The 27701-nt window shown below is 36.2% G+C and overlaps 2 protein-coding genes across 5 annotated transcripts in view; both read right to left on the bottom strand.

Annotated features, from left to right (window-relative positions):
* Positions 1–585: 585 nt before the first annotated feature.
* The window catches only part of LOC106068623 (mucin-5AC-like), a 38065-nt gene continuing 10949 nt past the window's right edge, over positions 586–27701 (bottom strand). Inside the window, exons 2-7 of one of the 4 annotated variants that reach the window (XM_056004412.1) lie at positions 20504–20568; positions 12079–12169; positions 9081–9209; positions 7082–7644; positions 3164–3658; positions 586–2086 (exon numbers count right to left, since the gene is read on the bottom strand). In XM_056004412.1, coding sequence (XP_055860387.1) covers positions 816–2086; positions 3164–3658; positions 7082–7644; positions 9081–9209; positions 12079–12092 — 2472 coding nt within the window. In that variant the 5' untranslated portion in view covers positions 12093–12169; positions 20504–20568 and the 3' untranslated portion in view covers positions 586–815. Of the gene's footprint in view, positions 3659–7081; positions 7645–9080; positions 9210–12078; positions 12170–20503; positions 20715–27701 lie in introns of those variants that run through there. The other 3 variants (XM_056004410.1, XM_056004411.1, XM_056004409.1) reach the window with 3 other exon arrangements.
* Positions 26751–27288, bottom strand: LOC129921718 (proline-rich protein 9-like). Its single transcript, XM_056004284.1, has 2 exons — positions 27181–27288; positions 26751–27038 (listed from the first exon to the last, which is right to left on the bottom strand). The coding sequence occupies exons 1-2, from the start codon at positions 27286–27288 to the stop codon at positions 26751–26753; spliced, it is 396 nt and encodes a 131-aa protein (XP_055860259.1).

The raw sequence follows: 27701 nt of genomic DNA, 5'->3' as shown, positions 1-27701 counted from the left end.
AATCTCCTATAGCCAAAAGTTTGTTCATCAAAATCATGCTGTCTACGATACTTTTTTTTTTGGGCTAAATTTTCACAAACATTATGAATGAAATGTTCCTTAAATTTACGCTCTGTATAATTGATTGGAGTTTGGACTTTCCTTTGACACTGCTTATCTTCTCCAAATCAGGAAAAAAATATAAAAGATTTTGGTCCTTTGAAATGTCTTAATGAAAAGTGAAACACTAAAATCATAAAAAATACATCTTAATCACACTATTAATACGTAATTATACATTACATTATATATTTTGTAAACTCAACTAGAGTTAGAAAGGTATTATCGTAAAAAAAAAAAACAATGCAGTACATCATATATATATATTTAGATACATAATTATATCACAGAAATGCTCTTCAAATATTGAATAATGTTCAGTGACTACATAAACATTATCACATGTTTATTTGGCAAGGAAAATACATAATTCCAACAATGTAAATTTATACAACTTTCATTTCACTGTCCTTCCCATGCTTAGACTGGTAGGCCGTTAATTCTGATACAAACAAGGATTAATTTTTTTTAATGGTTAAACAACTATTTTACATTTGGTCATGGAATTTATTATTGTATCGACAAAGTCACTGGAGAAGGTGTCAAACAGGCCAGAACGTGCTTCACAGTTGGGGTTGACTTTTCAATTTGCCTGACTAAGGAAAACAAACGGACAATCAGTCTTTTTATAAGTTTCTCTGACGTTGTCTTCAGTGTAATCCATATATAGAACAATGCATTAAGGACACAACCTTGACGTTGATAACACGTGAAGCCTAGAAGTGTGTACTCTCTTCTACTGTGTTATTAGGCGTGTGCCCATTGGGTGTGTTAGACTGAAAACTTGTTGAAGGAGGTCCACTGGTTTTCGCTGGTGAATCTGACACTGTTCCCAGCGTGTCATACGTTCCATGGGAGTCTCTATTCTCACCACTGAAACTGACAGTTGCATAGTCGTAATCGGAGGAGGTTTGATGGGGGTACTCATAGCTCTGCTCTTTGTCAGTATCCTCTTTTGGAACGTCTTCGAAGTCATTACTTTCTGTCACCGTGTTTTTAAATTTGACTGTCTTAACGATGATGCCTTTTTTGGGCTGCCCGTTAGAAGAAATAGAAACAGTGGCGTCGTAGTCCGGTTCTATTTCTTCCACTAATGGATTGACGAACTGTACAGATTTCATGGAGCTCTTCTTTTTGAAGGAGGATTTTTTAGTTAAAGTTGCGTCTTCTGGACTGACCACAGAGCCTTTGATGATGTTATGAGCCGTGGGACCGATGTCGATCATTGTGAAGTAGGGGGGCCGGAAGGTGTCCCATCCGTTGTAGTCTTTGTAGTTAGGGAATCTAGGGATGATGCCATCAAAGTTGACTGCGTCTGGGGTTTTACTGGGGATCTCTTCGCTCGTGTCCGAGCGTTGATCCGAGGAAGTGCTCTGAGCGTCCATCGTTTCGTAGCTTCGGTCCTTCTGCCTGCGCCTCCAGCAGAAGATAGCGATGATGATGGCGAAGATGAACAGCACGCCTCCGATGACCCCAACAGTGATGGCGATGATCTTGTCCCGGTCGTCCTCCTGCCTGCTGTTTAGACCGGGGGGAGGTATGGTGGCATTTGCTGGAGGGGGAGATGACGTGGAGAGGGAAGATGAAGCGGTCGGGTGCAGGGTGACGCCGCTGCTATGACCACCTGATCCATAATTCGAGTCTGACGTTGTGGGCTGCGATGGAGAAGGGTTAATAGTGGAGGCTACGACCCCAGTGTATGTTAAATCTGTCATGGATGGTCTTATTAAAAGAGAGGTATACAAGGACGCTGTAGCGCTGGCATCAATAGCTCCAGAAGTAAGAGCTGAATTAGACAGAGTATCGGTTCTTGTTGACCCGGATTGTGTTAGGGTATCTAAAGTTTTAGTACCAGGGGCAGAACTCAGAGATACAAATCCTAAACTTGTATATGAACTGCTCAATGTTGGTGCGATATCCGAAAGGCTTAAGGTCGTAGTGACCACGACCGATCCAGATATCATCCCGCTGTTGGTTGGCCAACTTCCTGTAGACAACGAGTGCGTGTTTAGTTGCTCGGTAATTAAAGTCAAATGTGTTGGGGAGACAACTGATGTAGTCATAGCAACGAATGATATAGTTTTGGAGTCTGTAAGTGAAGATGATTCAGTTTGAGTAGTTGGTGCTATCTGTGTGCTGTCAAGTGTCAAATAGCTAGGTTTGTAGAAAGTTGTGGGGCTGGTGTTGAGTGGACTTTCTAGGTCGGAATTACCAACATTTACCATTGTAAGGGTTCTTGTTAAAATGTGGCTAAGTGTATCTAATATGCTAACTGTTTCTTGGATACTAACTGAACCTGATACGCTTGATGTTGGTACTATACTGTTTGAGCCTAACACACTATCTATAGTTTGTGTGTTTGCTGAGCCTGTAACGCTAATTGATGGTGCTATAGTATTGGAATCTAGCACGGCATCTGTAGGTTGTGTAATTGTTGAACCTGTCACGCCAACTGTTGGTGCTATACTATTTGTACTTAATAAACTATTTGTAGGTTGTATAACTGCTGAACCTGTCAAGCTAGCTGTTGGTGCTATACTTTGTGTACCTAGTACGCTATCTGTAGGTTGTGTTATAGCTGAGCCTGTCACGCTAACTGTTGGTGCTATACTTTGTGTACCTAGTACGCTATCTGTAGGTTGTGTTATAGCTGAGCCTGTCACGCTAACTGTTGGTGCTATACTTTGTGTACCTAGTACGCTATCTGTAGGTTGTGTTATAGCTGAACCTGTCACGCTAGCTGTTGGTGCTATACTTTGTGTACCTAGCACGCTATCTGTAGGTTGTGTTATAGCTGAGCCTGTCACACTAACTGTTGGTGCTATACTTTGTGTACCTAGTACGCTATCTGTAGGTTTTGTAATAGCTGAACCTGTCACACTAACTGTTGGTGCTACACTATTTGAACCCAACAAGGTAACTGTCGATGGTATTATATTTAAACCTGATTCTGATTCAGCTGTTAGCATATAAGTGTCAGATTGTGAAGTTGTTTCAGTATATGCTACCAATAAATCTGTAATGGTGTCGGTATTTATTACAATTGAACTGGATTGAATAATACCTGTGGATAGCCTTGAAGTGGCCTTTACAGTGGTGCTTGTAGATGTGGGGGTGTTGAAGTCCAAACCAGAAGTCAATGTTACATCAAGTATAATGCTGACATCTAACATAGAAGACACTGAGAAAACATTGGTAACAACACTTAGAGAAGCGTCAAGCGGCACAGAGTTAGTGGCAGGAGCAGCAGTGGTCATCGGCTGACCACGCGTGGTCGTGAACGACAAATCAGGTGCCAAAGTTAATGTGGAAATGTGCAGTGCAGGTGTGGTCCACTCAGTGGTGGTTAGTAACGAATGAGTTATAGATTGAAACAAAGACGAGGGCTCAAGCTGAGTGACGCCATCTGAATCCGTTAACAAAGATTCTGTGGTCAAGGTTAAAAGTGATGACGTGGAAACTGAACTACTGATGGGGTCAAGGCTAAGTGAGGCTTGCGTGTAGTCATACGACATATAGCTCAGGGACCCAGGTGTTTGAGTTACTGTTAGTGCTATAGCTGTTGAAATGATAAAAAAAATATAATCCTATAATGCTCTATCAAAGATAATAAATTGATGTCATATTGATTTATGAAATGATACTTTGATAAAAGGTATGGTAAAAATGCCTGTCTCAGGAAACTTTCTATTTAGAGCAATGTGTTGTTTTAAAGTGTATTGCTAACATTTTTAAAGGTAAAATTGTAAAAGAGAACTTAACTCGCGAGGGTAGACCTAAATTTCAAAGCACAATAAATATATATATATATATATATTTATATTGATATTTAGAGGCTCTTTCTAATCCAGTTATTTTGCAAAGCTTACATCAAGGGAAAGAAGTATTACTTGACTGATAAGGTGGTATAAGCTGAATGAGTCCCCTTTATTGTTTGTAAAAATGAAAGTTTGTAAATAACTATACAACCTATTTACTATTTAAATAAGCAGCTCCCTGGCAAAGTGGTTGCCGTGTTGGCTTGAGGAGGCCGAAGAGGCCTTAGCCCTCAAGTTCGATGTCAGGTCGCTCACTTTTTAAAATAAATACATTTAAAAGGCGATCACCCAGATACATCGTTCTTTCTCCCCCTTACCCCCTGTCCAACTGGTCCAGATAATTGATAGCAAAGCGTATTGAGAGAGCTAAAAGCATAAAATTGAGATAAAAAAAAACAATTGGTAAAATTTTTCTAATGGCACAGATTCGTATTGTTAGTCTAGATCAATTACAAATTTAATCACATGACTGATACAAACTTATTAATATAACAACACTTAACATTAGCTTTGTTTTTTTAAAAAGTATTTTTTTTTTAATTTTCTTGTTCATATGTATAGTTTCTTTAATAATTGTTCTGTCGTTTTATTCTAGGATGTTTTACTTTGTATTACAGACATTATTTCTATTCTGTTAAGTTCTGTTGTATCCACACCATGTTTTTTTTTTGTATTATAAAATAATGAGACTTTTCCATTATGTGAGCAGTTCGATAGTCTTTTTTTATAGCAAATTTTTTTTCTTCCTTAGCGTGGCGAACATGATGACAATGTAAAATGTACACATTTATAAGGACAGCGACCAAAAATAAAGCAAAAATCACAACATCTGAAACATTTAATTTAAGCAAAGCATTGATGAAGTTGTCTTATCGATAAAAACAGAATGTTAATAACTATGATACATTAACAGATTTGTAGGAAAGGTTTTTAATTAGTTCATGAACCAGTGTGTAGCAACAAAAAGGGGAACACGTCTGAAGGGGTAAGAGCTTGCTCGGTCTGAACAATTTCTTACTTAACAATGGAATGTGTAAACATATTTTGGATTCTCTTTTTTTTTCCTCAGACCTATGCATCTCTTCTAGTGATGTTCTTAGACTATATGGCGATTTCCCAATTAAAACAAAAGCGCTTGAAAGATGAATACTTTCATTTAGTGGTTGTTATATGGAGTGTTTGTGTGAGAATTTATTGTTAGCTGCTAAAAAAAGTGCATGAACTTAATGTTAGTCCCATAGAATGATGCAAGATAAGCGGGGCTGTCGTAAGCTGTGTTAAGTACGCCAGACGACTCCAGGATGCCAGTGTGTAAAGACGTGGTTTTATTGTGGGTTATATGTTGTTCAAAATACCATTTTATATTATAACTAAAGCCTATAAAATTTTATTTAATTTTACCTCGAGCTTAATTTGCTTATATTGAAATAAAAATTATATTTAATTTTGTTTACAAAAGAAGGTACTTAAGTTATCTCAAGTTGTATAATCTAACTAAATATAAGTTAATAAAATACCCCTACAGTAGTTTAGTTGTCTACCAGCAGTTTGGTACTAAAGCAAACAACTATTTCGTACAGAACGATGTTAAATATTTGACAAAGGGAGTTTTGCTGTGAGAAATGTTTGGATCAAAAATAAAATTATGCTAAATAATAAAAAATAAAACTATTTACATTAACTACCTGTTTGTGATTGCTTAGATTTTACATTTAAATTATCTTAAATCGGACATACTTTAATAGTTATTAGATTAAAATATTGAACAAATTTATTTAAATCAAGTACATACTGAACAAAATAACAACAACAACAACTAAATAAAGCAATGGCCTAAGTATGTGTGTAGATATGTGTAGCTGTGTATATAAGTTGTGTGGAGTTATATGTAGCTGTGTGTAGACATATGTAGCTGTGTGTAGACATATGTAGCTGTGTGTAGACATGTGTAGCTGTGTGTAGACATATGTAGCTGTGTGTAGATAGTTGTAGAAGTGTGTAGGTATATGTTTCTGTATATGTGTAGCTGTGCCATTGCCGTATTCAAGGGAGGGCAGGCGGAACTGCTGTCCAGAGGACTCCATAAGAAAAGGGCCCCCACAATAGAGAAAATAAATCCATATACTTCATTTTTTGTGTGTGCATTTATACCGACAATACTTTAAATTTTACAGTTGGCAACATTGTCGTGGTTAAAAAAAGTCTTCTCGTAGTGTCCTCGTTAAGTACAAAAGCACCTCCGGATTTAAGTTACCCGAAAATATATATGTTTTTTTAGATCAAAATATGCATAATAAATATTTTGAAAGGAAATAAGAAGGAAAATTAGATTAAATTAAAAAGTAGTTATATTGCCTTCTTCTAAAATCTGGCATGATTTTAGATATAGGTATTATTATTCATAAGTGTATTTTTATTATAGCTTTCGAAAAAAGTATAGGGGCCTCCACTTAAACTCTCTGCCGGGGCCCCCACCTAATTAAATACTGCCCTAAGATGTGTGTAAATATGAGTAGCTGTGTATTGTGCTGTTGCTGTGTGTAGTTCTTTGTGTGTACTGTGTATTTGTAGATGTGTACGTTTAGTAGTGTGTTTAAATTTATATAGGTGTGTTACTTAATGGATGAACTTCTCAAGGTATGTTTGCGTGTGTATATGTTTGTGTAGTGCGCTTCGATTTGATAATAAAACTAAACCCGTAGATCTAGATGATTTTTAAAAAAGAATCGATTTCCTACGAAACGTCAGTTCATTGTTTTTTTTTTTGTTTTTCTTTTTGTAGATACAAGATGAGAAAACTCACATTAAACACCTATTGTTTAAGACTTCTTTTTTAATAACAAGCTATACAGAATCTAGAACAAGGTGTGAGAGCAAGTATGAATGACGTTCTTTATTTGATTGACTTTTAGTACAAATTTAAAGACATGTTCTGGTTACAATACAATCTAGATTTCATTACTTGCGTTTTATTTTATTTTAATTTCATTATTCTTTTGCATTCAACTGTTTGTGACTGTTTTTTTTTTTATAATACTCTTAATACTAAGAACGTTTGCATATGGCAGTAATATAAAAATGCAAGTTAGTGAAGCAGAATATTAGATCAGAAATAAAAATAAAAATATCTTTTAAATTTTAGTTTGTTAATGTTATACTATTACCAGACTCAACATTTGACGGCGTTACACTTTCGCTTGGTAGAGTTGCGGCAGCTGATGAGTAAGGCTGCGTGCTTGTACTGACAAGATAGCCAGAGGTCTGGGGATTGTCAACACTGGAGCTAGCAGAGGCGATCAAAGAGGTCGTAGGCGGTTCACTTGAAGGGGCATCCTGCACAGTAGTGCTGGGCATGACAGAGGTGGATAGGGAGATAACATCGGGACAGTTATTCGTCTGGGATATGTTTTCGCTGGTAATATTGACCTTGTACGTTCCCATCGCCCACAACAAGGCGACGCCTCTGGGGAAACAAGTCTGGTTGCCGTAGCTGACAGAGCTGCACTTGTCTGGTTCGTTGACAGGCACCGTTGTATCGAGTTGCTCGGTCGTTAGTCGGTAGCATGAAAATGTCCCCTTGGGAATGGTGCATAAGAAAGCATCGAAAAATGTAACATTCTGATTCACAAGTGAAAACTGGCTGTATGATTGAATCGTAATAACATTGCTTGTATTCTTGTAGCTGAATTGACATTCATAAGGTGTTGTACACAGGCAGTGATAAAAGCTGCAAGAAAAATGTTTTTAACTGGTCACCATTTTAAAGACATTTGAATCACTACGTAAATAAACAAGTTAATTAAAATCTTTAACAAAAGCTACAAAATACACATACGAAAATAGATTCAATTAAACTCTAAGATTTTCGTGGATTTGTAAGAGGTCAGAAAATAAAAAGGATTTTTTACAATGACAGAGAGATGCTTTAATCTACGATCCGCGGGCCATATCCAGCTCTTGATGCATTGCTTTCCAGCTCCTCCAAACGCTGCCCAAAGTGACAAAAAATGTGCAAAAGTTTGTTTTCATTATAGTCGGGGACAGTTTTCCCGACAATGTGACCAGTGAGGCAGGTGGGGGAAATATATAAGAACAAAAGCTGAGTTGCAAAAAAAAAAAAAAATTAAATAAAATAAATATAATTTTTTTTTTAAAGAATTTATAGAAAAAAAAAAGTCTAGGGTTGGAATCACGGTGAAAACTCGAAGTTACAATTTTTGGATTTTTTTAAAGACGCACAAACTATAAAAGGTACCTGACATTTGTTGGAAAAAATAAAGGAGGTTGGTTATGCTGTTAACATGACTCCATTGGCCACAGAAACAGTTGACGTTTACATTATCTGCCCCATAGATCGCAAGGTGTGAAAGGTATACGTATTCTTTTTTTTTTTACTTTTATGTTTTGAAGAGGAAAAATATTTTTTAGAAAGCTACACGAAACAAACAAAAAAAAAATACATTCAAACTTTTCAAAAGTCAGAGAGTTCAACAGTACATGGAAAAGTAAAGAAACCTTTTAAATTATTATTATGTTAAAAAAATGTATATCTAAAAAAAAAATAACAGTTGGTTAAAATAAGTACGTCTTACTTAAGGGCCTGAGAATGACACCTTTTATTCCTTGCTAGTTACCCACCTGACCCTTCTAACGATCGTCGTCATGTAAAACTAAAGTAACCCTTACAATAAACTTGATTTAGTTTTCGAAAAAAACAAAAGCGTTGAAGATTAACGAAATATGCGCTAATGAATGTGTAACACTTAGACTTCAGAAGATAAAGGTTAACAATGCAAAATCTAAAACAGTTATGATCATGTAGTGGTGCATCCAAGGCTCACGTTTGAGTGAAACTAGTGTGATGTATATTTGGTTTCTAAAGTTATAATTTATAATTCAATACAGAGATTGTAATACACATTCTTTCATCGATGAAAAGATTATATATAGAGAGAGAGAGACGGATAAAAAGAATTAGATAGATAGAAATGTAGATAGATAGATAGATAGATAGATAGATAGATAGATAGATAGATAGATAGATAGATAGATAGATTGATTGGTAGATTGATTGATAAATAAATTTAAAGAAAGTTTAAAGCCTTTCAAAGTTTGCTAACATATAAATCATTGAAGTGTATTACACTAACTATAAAGACTTACGTTTGAAACGTAGTTTCATTAAACTGAATGACGATCTTGTCTAAAATGATTGAAATAGCAGTTCCACCTCCGACACCATTTGTTAACAAGGCAATCACAAGAGCTGACAGAATTATCATTCTCAGACAACTATAAAATAAGAATATTCTCAAAGTTAATGTTAAGCTAAATTTCAATTATAGCCTCATTGTAAATACTTTTTTTAAATCTTTGTTTCTGTATTGTATATGCAGGGTACCGTATCATTTATCTTATTTTAACTATATAATGATTTCACCTCTAAGATTTCGCTTTCGTCTTTTTAATATAATAGAAAAAGAAATTATAAAAATGAGCAAGCATATTCTTTTTACAATACTTTAATTTGGTTAGAAACTTTAAGCTTTTTGTAGCTACCGTAAACCTCTATAGTATTCACTAACTTAAAATGGGTGATAGAATCAATACACAAGTGACCCAACCCCCAAATAGCTTTTTGTGTGTTTACATCTAGATTTTAAGGACTGTGACCCCATGATAACAATAAACTTAACTCTTTCTCTCCGTAATTATTTACCACATTCTGGTGGAATCAACGCTGGTATCGTCAGTTAGGAGAGAAAGAGTTAAGTCCTTGTAACATTGGACTGAGAAACGAAATGGCTTTCATGTTTATTGCTCCAAGGACCCCACTCTCCCACAAGTTCGATGTGGTCACGACCACTAGTCTAAGAAGAGCTAAGGTATCTTAGATTTACTCGTCACTTGTTTGAATCCGGTTAAGCGTAAACTTTGCATGATTTGTTTTTTAAACATGTCATTTCTCCCACACCCATTCCGGGACCAATCCAGTTGAAGTTTTTGCACAACTCTTTGTTGTTCCTAACAAAGCATGAACGCATCAAATAATTATCAAATTAGTTAAATAATTTCTGGTTTGCTAATTATTTTGTTTGGGTGTCGAAACGTATCGCTACTTAATGAGAGATGTGGCTGTATACGTGGATTTCCATTATAACGTTTTCTCTACACATTTCAACTTCCCTTACTTCTCATTCTCTGATCAAGTGAATATTCCTAGGAACATCTTTGTAGCCTGTCAGAGGGCGGTACTGCTGCAGACCTGCCACATCACCAGAAAATTCCTCAGTGGAAACTGTTAAAGGGACTACGATGAATTTTGTTTCTCTTTAGCGAAACTCGACCCTGGCAGCGCCAGAGAATGACTACTCGTTCATTTCTAACATAATAATAATAATTATAATAAGGCTTGACTTTGAGTCCGAAGATTAGTGAGGAATGCAGTATTTCCCGTGGCTGCACAGCCCCAGCTGTAACCTAATGTGATCGCAATACATGAATCAATATAACAATTTAACCAATCGGTTAATCAATTAGTGATACTTATTTTTTTTGTTTTATATTTAAAAAATGACCTTATTCGTGTAGTATTGAGATATATGGTAGAGGTTTTGTGTTTTTTCCCCTTAGATAAGCATTCTTTTTATTAAAAACTATTTTGCTTGTTTAAATTGGACCGGAGTAAGGACAGACACATAATGTCATTTTAGTTAGGAGAGTAAAACAGAAATACAGAAAAGAGGATTAAAAAGAATACTTTAAAAAATGTATACTTTTCAAACAACAAAGCTTAAATAAAGTGTAATTGTATCAATTAGCTTGGATTAATCATGTAAGTAAATTAGTTATAGATCTGTACTAGCAATAATGATATTGTGCGATTAGGACTATTTCAACCAATTTATTTTGTTTAGGGCAATTTCATGTTTTTTAGCGTTCTCAATGCACTATGATTCTTATCGCTTGTTTGGGACCAGTTTTGTGGAATAAAATAAGATGGTATGTACGCGAAGAAATGAATGTGCAAAATTTCAGCTCGATCCGTGATTGGGTGTGTGAGAAAAAAAGGTGTACACATTTTCTACCAGACAGACAAAGTGAGTTGATGTAAGCAATTTTGTAATAACAATTAAACATTTAATAGAAATGTGCTATTCTTGATATGACAAAGCTTGAAATTGAAAGACGGACAGTAATTGGCATCATATGCATTTATGAACTACTTACACTTTGACTGCATTGGATGGATTTAACTTGATTATTCAAGCTATAATCGACATAGGCTGTTCTTTTACAAGTTAAGGAAGAAGGTTCTTTTTTTTTTTTTTTTGGGGGGGGGGGGGGTGACAGACATCTTATTTGCTTTACAATCACATCGACTAACTGTAGTAGTAGGAGTCAATTACTCGTACAAATGTAGGCTTTCCAAAGTGTAATACGAGGTCTTATCTCTCTCAAGGGAGACAATACTTCCCCTTCCAATGTGAGTAGCATTTGCCTTAAGCTTTGCATAATTGATTTAAAATTATTATTATTATTATTTGAATGTTCATTGCGAATCAATGATCACAACTTCATAAAAGCTCCTTTATTGTGGCAGAAGATAAACACAATCTCATTTTTTATGAACATAAAGATGTAAATTTAATAAATTAACAAGCTACTTCAAGAAACAAGAAAAAAAAAAAAAAAAAAAAAAAAAGCTTATTTAAGGGAAATAACCTCTAATTACTGCCATGAAAATGGCATGGTTTAGCTCCCTTTCTGCTATCTAAAACAAAATTAATAAATTAGTAGTAATTGACTATTTAATTGGTTAATTCTTGAATTGATTAGTGTATTGTCATTGGCTATGAATAGTTATTTAAAATTTCATCTTGATCCGAGAATAGGAAGTACAAAGTAATAAAGTCAAAACTTAATAATGGTATTAAATCCATATATACATCAACATCTCTCATTAAGTAGCCGTTATTCTCCTTATTTCAATATCAAACCAAAAAAATTACACTTTTCACCAGACAGACAGAGAGATAGACGGACAGACAGACGGAGTGAGTAGATATAAGATTTGTAAGAATTAAATCATTGTATAGAATGGGACTCCCAAAACTCGATACTTTAAATAGCATCCTGCTACTAGTTTAATTATACTTACTGATTATATTCCATATCTTAATGGGACATCAATCCACATTGCGAGTATTTTGATCAACGTCAAGTACCAGAGCCCATTGCTACAACAAGATCTGTTAAGACAATACTAGGAATTAGTCAAATTAGAAGTCACTAGGATGGTCAACGCAGATAAATCACTTCTTGGATCAAACTTTACAGATCGATGATTGTAATTATCATGCTGGCTGACAGCATCAGGAACGGAAACCAGTGACACGGCATCTTTCACGTGATTGTGGGATAAATAGAAGGGTCGAGGAATACCCTGACTATTTTTGTTTATCGCATTGACAGGTGGTAAGAATAAGCGTTTGGACATTTTGGAGAAACTTCAATTAATTCAACACTCTTGTGTCAATCATGCAGATGGATTATAATTACTTTTGTATTTGAGGAAAGTAATAATTTTAAGAGGAAAAAAAAGACGGTGCTTTCTAACAATAAGAAGTTCCGTGATTTGGGGAAGAGGAGGGGGCGGGGAATAATTTTGAATAATTTTGAATCTCATTATCTCGTTAAATAAATTATATAAGACCACATTCTATTTTAGCAATGCTGTTCTTGTTGCTGTTCTTGTTGCTCTTAACTTATCTTTTAAAATACAGACGTTACTTCAAAAAAGAAGATGATTACGTCTTACGCGTGTTCCTAGGTCAATCTAGTCATGCGTGTTAATCAATGACTTAAATATTGTCAAGCCTTTTGTTTTCCTGGCTGGCTCAGGCAACCCATTCTATACTCTAAGGAAAAGAAGCATTTGTCCAAATTTGTCCTAGCATATGGAATGAGGAATGTGCATTTTCGTGTCTTTCTGAGTGTTGTATTAGGATTTGTATCTTATTAGATATTTGAAGATTATGGTTCAGTGTTTTATGTATAATTGCTACTTTACTTTTGAGTCTTCTGTCCTAAATTTAGTGATTTTACTAAAGGTGTTACTCTAGTCAAATGTGAATATTCGTTTGTTATGAATCTCACTGCTTTATTTTGTGTCTGTTCCGGTTTCTTAATGTTTTCTTGAGTTGAGGGGTCCTTCAGCCACCTTTCTACTCTTGCTAAGACTAATAGTACTATCACCTCCACGCGTGAATGGTTTTGTTTAATAGTAATATGTTTTGGCCTTTGGCAGCCACATACCACGAAGCACCAAGCACGTTTTTACAAGCAACGGCACAAATCCGAGCACTCATTCAAGAGAAGTGGTTAAAGTCCTATTGGGGCATACTTTGCCCGGTTACGTCCGAACTTTGACTCCCGATGCCGTCACTGTGGAGAGAGCGTCGAAACAGTGTGGCACGTCTTGTACGAGTGCCCCCAGCTCCGCGAGCTAAATTGGGACGTGTCTGAGCAGTCACTCGAATTGTATGGTAGCTACGAGGCATTAAGCCGAACGGCTAAGTTTCTTTCCAGAGCACTACGGGAGGATTAGTCCTTCCTGCTCTGATTTTTCAATAGGAGTTCATCTCAGATGAGAATATCTTACTAAATATCTTCTCTCCTGAATTTAATTATTTTGCTAAAGGTATTACTCAAATTAAATGTGAATATAATATAAAGAGAGATACAAAATTACAAAATATAAGGAACTAGCCATATGTTACTTGCGGCCCGCGGGTCTTAATTTGCGAATCATTGTCGATTTAGTCACTGAGAGCGTTTTGTAAACAATTAAACGAAATAATAAAGTTATAAGTAAAGCGAATGCGGAATGCGTGAATGTAAAAATAGTATGAATGGAGCTATCAAAAATAGCTAATCGACCTAAATCCATTTTTTCTAATAAAAACATTTGCTTGAAGGCCTACATATGAAATGAATAAACTTTATTTAGATCTTGAGTTAGAGATAGATCTAGACTCATCTAGAGTTAAATATTGGCTTGGATATAGTTCGTTCTGCGCGTACCTGGAGGCTTTGCTCTGCGCATGTGTGACCTTTTTTATTAGATGTACGGAATCATGAATGGAACTATTAAAATGTATGTCAATACGACTTATCAGCTATAGCGAACAAATGTATGTAAAATGCTTTAATAAAACAAATTTGAATGTTAATGTAATTAAAATATTAAATGAATGGACTATAATTAGTATGTTTATGTGTTTAAGTATAAAGCTCTCTTTGCGAAGAGAAGTTCTATCATCTTAGAGTTAAATGAGTGTTTTAGACCTAGGAATAGAGAGATGTGTAACATTTCGGTCTTGTCTAATGAAAGAATGCTCATCAGGACTTATAAATTCGCAGATATAAGGAACGAATTTATGTAAAAATTATATTAAATAATAAAATCAATAGACTATAGTTTGTACTTTCATGTGTCAAAGTAAAAAAACTATCTATGCAAAATGTAGTTTTAAAAATTAGATCTAGATCCTTTCGATCTAAACATGGTAAGCATGACCTTGATTCATCAAATACTAATACTTTCATAGAGTTGGGCAACATTTTTTTCTTGAGGGTCTTTAGTTTGTTTTAGGGCTATTATACATACATCACGGTTCCAGTTAGCTCCCAAGGAGCATTTATGCCACGTTTGATCAAGATTGGTGAATCGGTTTTGATTTCTATTCGGGACATACATACATACATACATACGCCTTACTTTCTACTTTATAGTATAGATATAATGAAAACTAGACTAAAAGTGAAGTTTTGTGTAAAAACACACAAACTCATGAGCATAGTTTTCAAGATTGCAACATTATATCTCAATATAGGTGTGTCTAACACTAGCCGCCAGCAACCCAACCCAAAATTCCTACAATATTTACACTACCGTTTAGAGTAAAGACCCATAAACCACTTGATAACAAAATTCTCCATTTTATCGATTTCTCTTCCCTCCAACCGATTCCCCATAAATGCAAAAGGTGTAAGTATTTATCGATCTGAAACAAAAGCTTTAAGTCAATGAACACACCCTGTAGCTCTTCGGTTCCAATATTTCATTCGATTTTAGAAAACAATGTCATAAAATGTAGTAGTTTAGTAGGCTCTCTTTATTTTTTTTTTAACTTCATATTTCAGACGTGAGAGGAACTTGTTTATAGAAGCTAAATCAGACACTCTGTTACTAGGTGTAAGGTCTTCCACTTGCAGTGTTGTATTTAAGTCACCAATCCATCTTTTGAATAAAAAAACAAGGTTACAAAAGACAGTTTGTGTGGAAACACAAACTCAAAATCGGCCTCCGAAGAGGTCCACCCAGGCAGGCTTCAATATTTTGAGAAAGAACATCCAAATTAAATTATATCAAAGAAAAATGAGAGATAAGAATGGAGAAAGAAGGTTAACAGATCTTGTGTAGTGCCCCAACGGTCCCGCAGATCAAAGGATAGGTGTAAGTGAATGTAAAGTTAGATATGAACCTGGCCTAACTAGTTCCCCTTTTAGACCTTGTGGTCTATAGGGCAGATGATGTAAAGTTCATCTGTTTTTGTGGCCTACGGTTAGCCAGGGTGTCATGTAGCCAGCACAACGATGAACCGCCTATGCTTTTCCCCAACTAATGTCAGGTACCCATTGGAGCTGAGTGGATTTCAGAGGCGCCCAAAGCTTCCAAAGTTGAAAATCCCAGTCTTCACCAGGATTCAAACCCGGGTCCCCGGTTCGAAAGCCAAGCGCTTTACCGCTCATCCACCGCGCCTCCCCTGGCCTAACTGATGTCTTATAATTTATCTAATTGTTTTGAAAAGGCTCAATCTCTTATTCGAATCCTCAAAAAAAAAATAAATAAAAAAATAAAAAAATTCCTCAATAAAAAAATGTTCAGAAAAATGAAGTTTATAAGATTACTATTCATTTTAAATTAGGTCTTACTTATAATGCATACTAATTAGCTTTTTCTCTTTAAAAAACTGCTTGCATAACTGATTTTAAAAATTAGATTTTTCGCTTTCAGAAAAAAAAAGTAGCCGTTGCATCAGAACTTTGGTCTAAAATATTGTGATGTCGGATTATCAATATCTTTTCTAGTTTACGAGATCTAAACGGGACAGACGGACAGACATTTCGCACAAAACCAATAGCGTCTTTTCCCCTTTCTGGGGCCGCTAAAAATACTTTGATTTCATGATACACTTCAGTTGGGTAAAAAAACTTTTGTTTGACAGTACTTTTGAGTTAAACAACACACGTGAGTTTGAAAACAAAGCTTGGAAAAGAATGGCCTGAAATGAATTTTTAGATCAGTGTTAATTTAATTTTTCTCAAATGTAGAAGTTATTTAGGGTCAAGCATAACAAGAAAAGGAAGGATCAATAAAATAGACAAAAAAGATTTGAGGTTGGCCTCCGCCGTCTTGAGTAAATGGTTACAAATCTAAAATTAGCTTCGAAGCAAATATTTAAACTGTAAGTGTATTTTTCTCCAATGGTTTCCGTACTTCTGTACGGTTGTGAAAGTTGATATACTAAAGACTAAAGCTGAAAGAAGAAATCAAGCCTTTGAGAGTAAATGCTTCTGAAAATTGCTGGTTATAAGATAAAAGGAAAATAAGACAAAAAAGTGTGTATTTATATAAGTCAACACTCAGGATCTTCTTATCTTATACAATACAGACGTTACTTAAAAAAAAAATGATTACGTCATACGCGTCATGCATCTAGTCATGCATATTAACCATTAACTTAAATTCTGCCAAGTCATTGGTTTTCCTGGCTGACTCAGGCAACCCATTCATAGCGCTATTACGAATAACCAAACAAAAAAAGAAAAAAAAAGGAAGAACTCAATACTGTGACGCGAAGAAAGTTGAGCTGGTTCGGTCATTTCGTAAGACATGGCTCTATTTCTGAAGTCATCCTTCAAGGATCACAAAGAAACGGTCGTCCAAAGAAAACATTAGAACATACCAAAGACGAAAGTCAAGGGGCAAACGTGGTCAGAGTTCCGTCTTCATTTGAAAAGTATTGAAAGCCTATTCCACATGATGTCGTGATCTTTTCCAGAAGCCTAAAGCCTAAAAATGCAAAACGTCAAGTCTCTACAAATACACCAGACTCAGATACTTTAAATAAACAAACACATCTTGGTGGGCACAGGGGTATACTAGACAACTCAACATTTAAGTCTTCACGAAGATTTTAACCCGAAGAGCCTCGTTTCGGAAGCTGACTCAGCCACCACGCTAATACTTACGAAGAGACGATTCGATTAAAAACATATTGGTGGGGATGAAATTATTTTTTTTTATATTTACTTTTCTTTACTTAATATTATATTTATTAAACCGAATTTGATGTCTTTAATGAAAAATCTTTTTTTTAATCACACGTAAAAGAGAAATTAATTTTTAGCATTATTAAATAATTAATCCTCCTTACCAGATTTTGCGTAATTTTAAAGTATATGGTGTGAAATTATTGTATTCGCGGATTCAACCACCCATTAAATGTTAAATATATTTTAGGAGTATTAGCTTCCATATAATTATGATGAAGATGAATACCAGTACCATAAGTTATAAAGCTCGGCCTCCGAACCGAGCATTCTAGAGCTCTGGAGTTTAAACTTTGGTTAAGACTTAGACTTTGAATTTCGTGATTTTTAGCACGCCCATGAGTGTAACTAAGCTTAGGCAGTTGGTCGATGTCCCCGTCGGCCATAGAAACGAATGGTTCTTACATCATCTGCCCTATATCATAAGGTCTAAATTGGGTACTTTGTTTTAAAGACTTTAAATATACAAAATTCTGTTGTCAATGAAAATACCATTGTGCCAGTCAGGCATATGAACTGTAATTTAAATCCCTAATTTAAATGCTACAATGTGTTAAGCTCTTCCGCGGTGTTTAGTACTTGGAAATGTAACTATGTCCGACTGGAGTTGGAGGTAACACTGAACTCAATACTGGAACAGAGAACACCAACGAAAGGCCAACAGTCGATAAATAAAGTCGACGCTGGTGTTGAAACAACAAACACTTTTAATACTCAATATCTGCATCGTCCGATGTCCTCTATTACTAACTAAGAAAGCGTCTTGATTCTAAAGCGTCGCCTAGAGAGTTCTTGTTTTTCAAAGATCTGTCACGTCACTTGTCACTAAGTAAAACTTTCCCCTTATTCCCGAAACAAATAACTAAATTCTAATCATGCCTTAACAAATGATATCATTCTTTCATTAATTTAGAGATTTAAAAAATTTCATAGATTTATATATATAATCCAGTGTCAGATTAAGTATATGTGTCTGTGACTTTTGTGTAGGCACAATAAAGATCCACTCATGAATCCTATACTCTTAAGCGAGCAATTCTTGTATGTATGTATGTATGTATATATATTTATAAAGTTTATTTCGAAAACGGCTCTAATGATTTTCTTTAAAAGTTCACGGTATGTGCATAATAGTGAGAAAAAAATTCTCAACTCATTGGCCACATCGGGAAAACTCGAGGTCGACCGTTAAATTGGTTTAAAGATGCCTCATTATCGAAAAATTAATTTTGGCTAGAATGTTTTATGAATGAAAATTTTCCATGACGTAAACGGGAAAAACGCTGCTTACGTCACTAGGCTTACCGCAGTACACTAAAATATTTCTTTGCAAACAAGAACGAGTTTTAAAGAATTAATAGACCTAATTAAACAATTGCGCACCATCTTATTGTAGATTGATTTATTATAGAACTATGAAAGAAAAGTAATGAAATTAAATGTACAAATGTAAGTTTAGTTATTGTGATTGAAGTGCTTAATAAATTGTTTACACTTTAATTGCGTAGAGCGGTGTAGATACCTTTTACTTTGTTATTTATTTTGCTGGTGACCTCCAGCTGTCTCGTTCTGAGGCCGCATGCAACCAGGTGCTATCTTCTATGTAAGCTAAGGCAAGTTGGCGCCTAAGCAGGTCTTTTAAGCTTTTCGGTGTTACGTCGACCACTTTTTTAACTCACAAAAAAAAAAAGACTGCCTTTGGCATGCGTTCGTCTGAGATTCGTCTCCCATACAGGATACTACTCTGTCTTAATCGACCACCGGCGTACAATGGTTATGCTTGCCCTGGAGGTGGCAAAATATGTAAGTCACAGCTGGGGATGCGTAGCCACGGGAAATACTGCAATCCTCATTAATCTTCGGACTCGAAGACAAACCTTATTATTATTATTATTTTGCTGGTGAGTTATTACCATGTGTTCATGTTTCGGTGCCTACTGTCCCGTACCAAAAACAAAGGAAATGGTCATAACACAGCTTCTCTACGCCTTACTTTCTCACACTGAACATGATATCTCTTTTGATTTAACTATAAACCTCGGTAAAAAGCTTGGGGTTAGGGCGTGGAGACGGAATGCCCAGGAGAGATATGAATGTGTAAAAGCAGGCCATATCCATCCACGGGCTGTAGCACCACTGGGATGGATGGATGGCAAAAGCCAGTATGAACTTCTTATAGTCCGACAGTCAGGCTGGGCAGGGCACGTATCCCGTATGGGGGAAGAACATATTGTTGGGCGTAACAGGGGTGCCCGACGGAAACGTTTCTTAAGAATACTAATGCAATGATTTAAGTCTATTAAAAAAAATGTGCCATTTTCCTTTGTCACAAACTGCCAGTTTTACCCTATAACGTAGGGATTTGCGTCACTTGATGTTTCGTACTAAAGCCATAATGAATGTATACTAATTCCAGAATTAAATGTCTGAAATAATCATCTGAGAAGTTACACTGCAAAGACTTTCTTCCAAGCCAATAATAGTAGGCCTACAATAGTTTTACGCAAAAGATGGATTGTAAAACTATAAGACGGACGTGAGCTATGGTTTGTCTAGACTGTAGGAGGACTTAAGAGACTTTATATTTAATCGCCATGTACAATTACATTTAGAACTAACAGAACACTAAAACAACACTTCAGATTAATAGTCTTTATCTGATCGTTCATTTTCGTAATTACAAAAATATTCCCAAAATGACTTCGGGTATATATCCTTCCTTAACAAATTATTCATCCGAGCGAGGCTCGGTCACCTGATATTAATATTAGTTATATTTAAAAGCATCGCATATTTTAGAACGAAGAAATAGAGTCTAAATTTTAGTGTACATTTTTGAGTTTGTGGAGGGTAAAGCCCTAGATAGAGGCACTGCCTAAATTCAGAGCTGCATCTACATATTACGAGCATGCTACAAATGAACACTTCTTAACTACGACTATGCTGCCAGGTGACGGTGAAAATGAGAAAGTAATAAATATCTGCAAAATTAAAAAAACGTAATTTTTTTTTATCTCTTTTGTGCAGAACCCTGGGCAGTAGTCCCGTCTGCCCTGCCCTAAATTCGTCCCAGTGTTACTCACCCACATAGAATAACATATTAAAAATGTTACAATGATTTCACACTTCCATTAAGTAAACGGAATAGAGATATCATAGATCTATTTACAAAAAAATATTTTTACCTTTTAAAGTTCAATAATGTTTCACTTCATGGTCGGTTATGCGAATCCAAAAACCATATCCAGATCTGTAAGAATCAGAATTGAAGATAGCATTAATGAAAACCACTTGGTTTGGTCATAACAAATAAATCACTTGATCAAACTCAACAGATCAATGATTGTAATTATCCAGCTCGCTGAAAGGGTGTAGAGCGGAAACACGTGACACGACCTCTCCCACCTGATTGGGGATGAATGGAAAGAGCGGGCATACACCAGGCTGTCATTGTCACATAGTGTGCAAGGGAGGGGAGGGAGGTTGTTTGAAAGTGGGGGGGGGGGGGCGGGGGAGCGGAAGGGAGAGCAGAAAAAGAAAGGGGAGAAGAAGCGACTTCAGACGTATCACTACAATTAACCCACCACACGCGAGACGTACATGGGACGTTTTGTTAATACTTTTCTTGAGTTGAACAAAACAAGATATGACTGTCAACACTGATGCTGCGATGACCAGCTACAAGCAAGCTTAAGTAGGTAGTATAGTCTTTTGGGATAGCCGTACATACATAGCGCATTCTTTTCTAACGGTATTCTGTGTTTTCTTTTTTTGGGTCCCCCAACCTACCGAATTCCAATCACACAATCACTGCCAAGCCTGAATGGATCTATTCCGATCGATTATCTACTATAGAACGTGATTATATCACCCTGTGTACAAATGACTATTTCATAAAGTCTAGTCTCCATTTCCCGAGAAAAGAAAGCATTGAAAGCTGGCTTAGATACCCCTGGAGTGTAAGGACTATATTAAGAAGCAAGCAAACAAGAGACGAAGACTTAAAAAAAAAACAAAGCTTATTTAAGGGAAGGAACCGCTAAGTACTGCCATTCATCGGAAAAATACGGGGTCTATCTCCCTTTCTGCTAATTAAGATAAAATACAAGTACTAAATGATTAACTAATTGGTTAATTTTTGGATTGATTCGTATATTGTGATCGACTATGAATCCAAGAATGGGAAGTCGGAGAAAAAACGTGTCAATACAATGATAGGCCTATATATGTATATCCACATCTCTCTTTAACTTGCATATATTCCCCTTTTTTTTTAAATCAAAGAAAATAATTAATCATCAATAAATAATTTACTAAATGTTTAATTTTTTAATTGGTTCATGTTTTGTCAGGTTCAATGAATAATTGTGCAAAGTTTTAACTTGATCTGAGCATGAGAAATGGGAGGAAACAAACATGTTCAAACATTTTACTAGACAGAAAGACAGACAGAGTGAGTTGATATAAGCTTTGTAAAAAAGACGCAGTATCGTTTGTTATAGTATGTTTGGTACTTTGACTAATCTGTGGCATTTTACGTCTTATTACTTTATACTTTCCCTTTGCAACTTCTTGTGTGACTAAAGAGGCCAATCCTTGATACACAGCTTCGGTCGCAGGTTGGGTTTGGACTAAAAACAATTATCTAGCACGAGTTTTAGTTGTTGTTTTTTTCCCGTAGATCTTTTTCTCAACTATATGTAGATGATTTCATATGTTTTGCATGTTTCGGATGTCGCCTCAGAGTTTTAGATAATCTACTTCCTAGTCGAAAGCTTCCGAAGGACATGGTCTTCTCATCTAATGTCAAATATAGTTAAGATTATTACGATAAACTGATCAACGTATTGTAATAACCATGCTCTGCAGTGACTCTATGGCTGGGCACTAAAATGGACTAAACGAATGGAAAGAGCGGAAGAGGAGGGATGATGATGGATGGTTGTTGATATCGGCCTTTTTTTCTGACCTATTTTATTAAACTTTGTATTGTCATTGTTCCCTTGCTGTCACTGGCGGATCCAGAACTTTTGAGTGGGGGGGGGGCGATTTTTTTCCAAACCCTAACCCTAATGCTCAGTAAACCCTAACCCAATGCATAAACGTGCGTATATATATATATATATATATATATATATATATATATATATATATATATATATATATATATATATATATATATATATATATATATATATATATATATGATAATTTTTCAAAGTAGCATTTCTCAACCTTTGGTGAAAAACAAAACAACTGGGGCAGCGCTATAAGGTTTTCAAGTGGGGTTCGGGGCGAAGCCCCGACGTCAAAAGAGTTTTCTTGCTTTTTTCACTGCAGAAAAGTATTCTCCTGACATTTACAGCTCATTATTCATCAATGGAGTTCGGGGCGAAGCCCCGCCGCCAAAAGTGTTTTCTTGCATTATTCATTGCAGTAACGCATTCTCCTGACATCTACAACTCATTAGTCATCAATGGAGTTCGAGGCGAAGCCCCGCCGCCAAAAGCGTTTTCTTGCATTCTTCACTGTAGAAACGCATTCTCCTGACATCTACAGCTAATCATTCATCAATGGAGTTCGGGGGCCGCAAAAAGCGTTTTGTTGCATTCTTCATTGCAGTAATGCATTCTCCTGACATCTACAGCTCATTATTCATCAATGGAGTTCGGGGCGAAGCCCCGCCGCCAAAACAGTTTTCTTGCATACTTCACAGAAGAAACGTATTCTCCTGACCTAAAACTCATTATTCATACAATTAAAAAAGGACCTTTTGAATAATGTTGTACTTGAAAAATATTCCAATATGAATTTATTGGCCCTTAATACATTGCAAAAAATCCGATTTGTTCCTAGAAAAGATAAGATACCCCACATATTTAGATTTTGGCTTTGAGGATCTCCGCCGAAAAAAAATTATTCGATAAATAATATTCAATAAAATCAAAGTATAAAGTGTGAGTTATAGTCCCAAATTTATTTAACTAGAAAAATATCAGATTGAGTAAAGGTTAGAAAAAGGCAACTATGAAAAAATTATTTGGGTTTAGAACTCATCTCAATCGTGACTCTTATACTGAAAAATTTCGTTTGAATTCTAATTTTTTGAATGCAAAGTCTTTCTTAAAATAATTATGATAAATTCATGTGAAATTACATAAACTCTGTCTGGAAATGGGAGGGGCGGTAGAGTGAAAACGATTAATCCTCGCTCCTTTAATAATTTCTGCTAAAGATTGCATTTGGCATTAAAGAATAGGGGTGGGGCGATTCGATATAAGAATTTAATTTATAGCATATATACATTATATTAGTGACAGATGTTTTTGTTTTGTAATTTCTTAACTGTAATACAAAAAGAAAAAGTATTGGTTTGTCCGATGGGGGAATGGCGATTGCATGAATCGCCCCTCCACCTGGTACAAACCTTTTTCATTTAAATTTACTAATGATAAAATTTGAGATTAGAGTGTGGTACGACATAATATACAATGGGTTCACTTATCAATACGTAGTTTATATTATATAGATATTCAACTAATTTTGTTCACAAACTATGATTCTCCATAAAAATAGGACCGCCCCCCCCCACTCAGAGGGCTAGAGTGGGGAGGGCAGTACATGCAATTTCCCCCCCCCCCCCACACCAACATCACCAAAACGGCCAAGATACCAGAAGGCGAGCGACATAATATAAATCTATATATTAATTCAACTAATTTTGTTTACAAACTATGATTTCTTCATTAAAGTAAGACCGCCCCCCCCTCAAAAGGTTTAGGTGGGAAGGGCAGTAGAGATAAATTGGCAAACAGGGAACGACATAATACAAAGATCGATTAAAATATCAATAACAAGTTTTAATCACATAAATATTTAATTGATTCTGTTAGCAAGCTGTGATTTCTACAAAGAAATTGGATCGCCACCCCCACTCGAAAGTTTATGGGGGGGGGGGGGCGGGATTGATACCATCTCCCCCTCCCGACCCCACCAAATCGGCCAACATACTAGAGGGGGGGGGCGAAATAATCTAAAAATAGGTTGAAATATAAATAATTAGTATATATTATTAACATAAGTAATGAATTCGTATACAAATTGTGTGAATTCTATACTATAATTAGTCCGCCCCGCGATCGCCCCCCCCCCACTCGGCCGCCCCCCTCCCCCTGGATCCGCCAGTGCTTGCTGTTGGGTTGCTTCTTTTAAATATATAACAGTATAATCTGATGTATAAGTCATATCTAATGATAGTGCGAGGATTCTCTAAATCAGATCATGCGAAGATTATTTGATTTTAAGCCCCTTGGTTAAAAGCCATGGGATTTGTTATTCATCCCCACGCCTCTGAGCATCTAGTGTACTCGATGTACTCACCCACAGTAACGAGACAAGCTTATATAAAATTGATAAAAGAGTAAAGCCAATGTGTTTTTTTTTTTGTATCAACTCACTCTAATGGACCTCATTCACCAATCGTAAACAAACAACATATAGACCCGTGATTCTCTATCACTTCTATACAAATTACGTAATACATAAAGGCTGTCACGTGATACGTTTTTTTCCATTGTTTTATCAATATTATCACGTGGTTAAATGTTGTTTGTTTACGATTGGTGAATGAGGTCCATTGTATAGTCGTCTGCTAAATGTTATATGAAGTGTATTTCTCCCACACCTATTCTTGGATGAAGTTGAAACTTCGCACAATTCGTCATTGACATAGACAGGGCGTATATCAATAACAAATAAGTGACTAAATAGGCAATTAATTACCGGCTATTCATTATTTTGTTTTATAGCAACAAACGCATTCTCCGATCAAGTTGATACTTTAAACAATTATTTATTGTACATAACAAAACATGAATCAATAAACAAACAGGCTCAGTTAGTCAATTAATTATTGATTATTAATTATATTCATTGATATCGAATAAGGGAATAATCTGTACATTATTGATAGATATGGTTTTAAGGGCGTAGTTCTTCCCCTCTAGATAGGCTTTGTTTGTTTTTTTTCTAAATATTTTGTCTGTTATTCCCTGATGACATGGGCACCAATATTTGTGAGTCCATTTCTGAAATAAACTAGTTGGTGTTGACATCTAGAAACCACGGAAGTATAACTTTCTCTCAAACACAAAGTAATGATTATTGTAAACATTTCAATTATAATGAATACTATTTGTCATCTCCTCTAGATTGCACTCTTCCCCATTTAAAACTTCCTGTTTTTTTTTCACTTTGTTGTTTTAGTGGCAAACAAACCGTGAAGATTTGAGTAGGGTGTAAGCAGTTTTAAAACAAAGTCAAGTGAAAACTTGTCAACAATAGGGGAAAACATATTCGACAAAAATCTGTTATTTTTTATATAGATATTATTTCAAAATTTTATTTTAAAACGTCAACAACGAAAATGTTTAAGTCACTTTGTTTTTGTATGCTTCTAAGGGTGGGTTTTGTATTATATGCATCGCAGCGATAAAATAACGTAATACTTTATGTCCCACCTGCGATCTATGGGGGGGGGGGCAGAGGATGCAAATGTTATTTCTACGGATGATGGTTAACAACGGTGTCATGCGGCCAACAAATGACCAACCGCCTTTACTTCCCCAACGAATGTTACATACCGATTAGAGTTCGGTGGACTCAAGGGTTCTCTAAAGATTCCACTAGAGGCCAAAGCTACCCCCCCCCCCCCTCAACCCCCGTCTTCGATGGCCTCGTACAGTCATAGAGCCGCCTATGGTTCCTCTCATAGAGCACTTTTTCATGGCTTTCGCTTTGGTGGTAGAGGAGCCGGCCATTTTTCGTATGTCATGCTTTTCTTCGAGAGCTGTGGCCCAGGTTTGTTTTCTCTGTTCATAGCTTTCTTGGTCACCGTCTCCACGTAGTGCGGTCAAGGGCTATGTCTTCCCATTGGTCAGTATCAATGTTCACTATTTTGAGGTCCTGCCTTAATACCATACTAAGTCCGACTGCGCTACAAGATTGCTCCCATTTTACCTTTAAAGACGTGCTTTGTAGGACAAACTCATAAGAAAACGAAAAAAAAACAACAATTATCAGTGATCTAGATAATTATGAAATATTATTTCATATTTGGCTTCCGGGTTCTTTTTTTTTTAATAAAGTACTGGTAATCACGCACGCATTCTTAGACGCTTAATTGCGCACTCCCTTACACACTCATTCACACACTCCCTCACACATTTCCTCACACACTTCCTTACACACTTCCTCACACATTTCCTCACACACTTCCTCACACACTCCATCACACACTTCCTCACTCACTTCCTCACACACTCCCTCACACACTCCCTCACACACTCCCTCACACACTCCCTCACATACTTCCTCACACACTCCCTCACACACTCCCTCACACACTCCCTCACAAACTTCCTCACACACTTTCTAAAACACTCCCTCACATACTCCCTCACATACTCCCTCACACACTCCCTCACACACATCCTCACACACTTCCTCACATACTTCCTCACTCACTTCCTCACATACTCCCTCACACACATCCTCACACACTCCCTCACACACTTCCTCACACACTTCCTCACACACTCCCTCACACACTCCCTCACACACTTCCTCACACACTCCCTCACACACTTCCTCACTCACTTCCTCACACACTCCCTCACACACTCCCTCACACACTCCCTCACACACTTCCTCACACAGCTCCTAAAACAATTTTCTCACACATGTTCTTACATACGTTCTGATATATTTAATCACATATTTTCTCACACACTCTCTCACACACTTCCTCACACACTCCCTCACACACTTCCTCACACACTTTCTAAAACACTCCCTCACATACTCCCTCACACACTCCCTCACACACATCCTCACACACTTCCTCACATACTTCCTCACTCACTTCCTCACATACTTCCTTACACATTTCCTCACACACTTCCTCACACATGTTCTCACATACGTTCTGATATATTAAATCACATATTTTCTCACACATTACCTCACACACCCCCTCACACACATCCTCACACACTTCCTCACATAGTTTCTCAAACAAAATTCGGCCTGAAGACTTTGTTACCACATATACAAGCCAATAAATTAATATTTACTTACAAGAAGTAGGATTAATCTTCAATGTGAGATCTAAATAAAAATGAGATTTTAGTATAACTTTAATTTTTTAAAATCCTTTCAATAGAGATAAGACATAAAAGCAATCGGTATAGAAGGTCTCAACACTGACCTTCAACGTCACAACCTGTGGGCAGTTTAGGCCAATAGCTGGTTGCCACGTTACAGGTGGCAACGATATATTTATCTAAATTGCCCACACGTTGTGACATTTGCAGGTCAGTGTTG

This window comes from Biomphalaria glabrata, chromosome 11 (genome assembly GCF_947242115.1).
Source record: "Biomphalaria glabrata chromosome 11, xgBioGlab47.1, whole genome shotgun sequence".
Classification (NCBI taxonomy): Eukaryota; Metazoa; Mollusca; class Gastropoda; family Planorbidae; genus Biomphalaria; species Biomphalaria glabrata.
The sequence above is the reverse complement of the archived record's forward strand: the minus strand, read 5'-3'. Positions and strand labels throughout refer to the sequence as shown.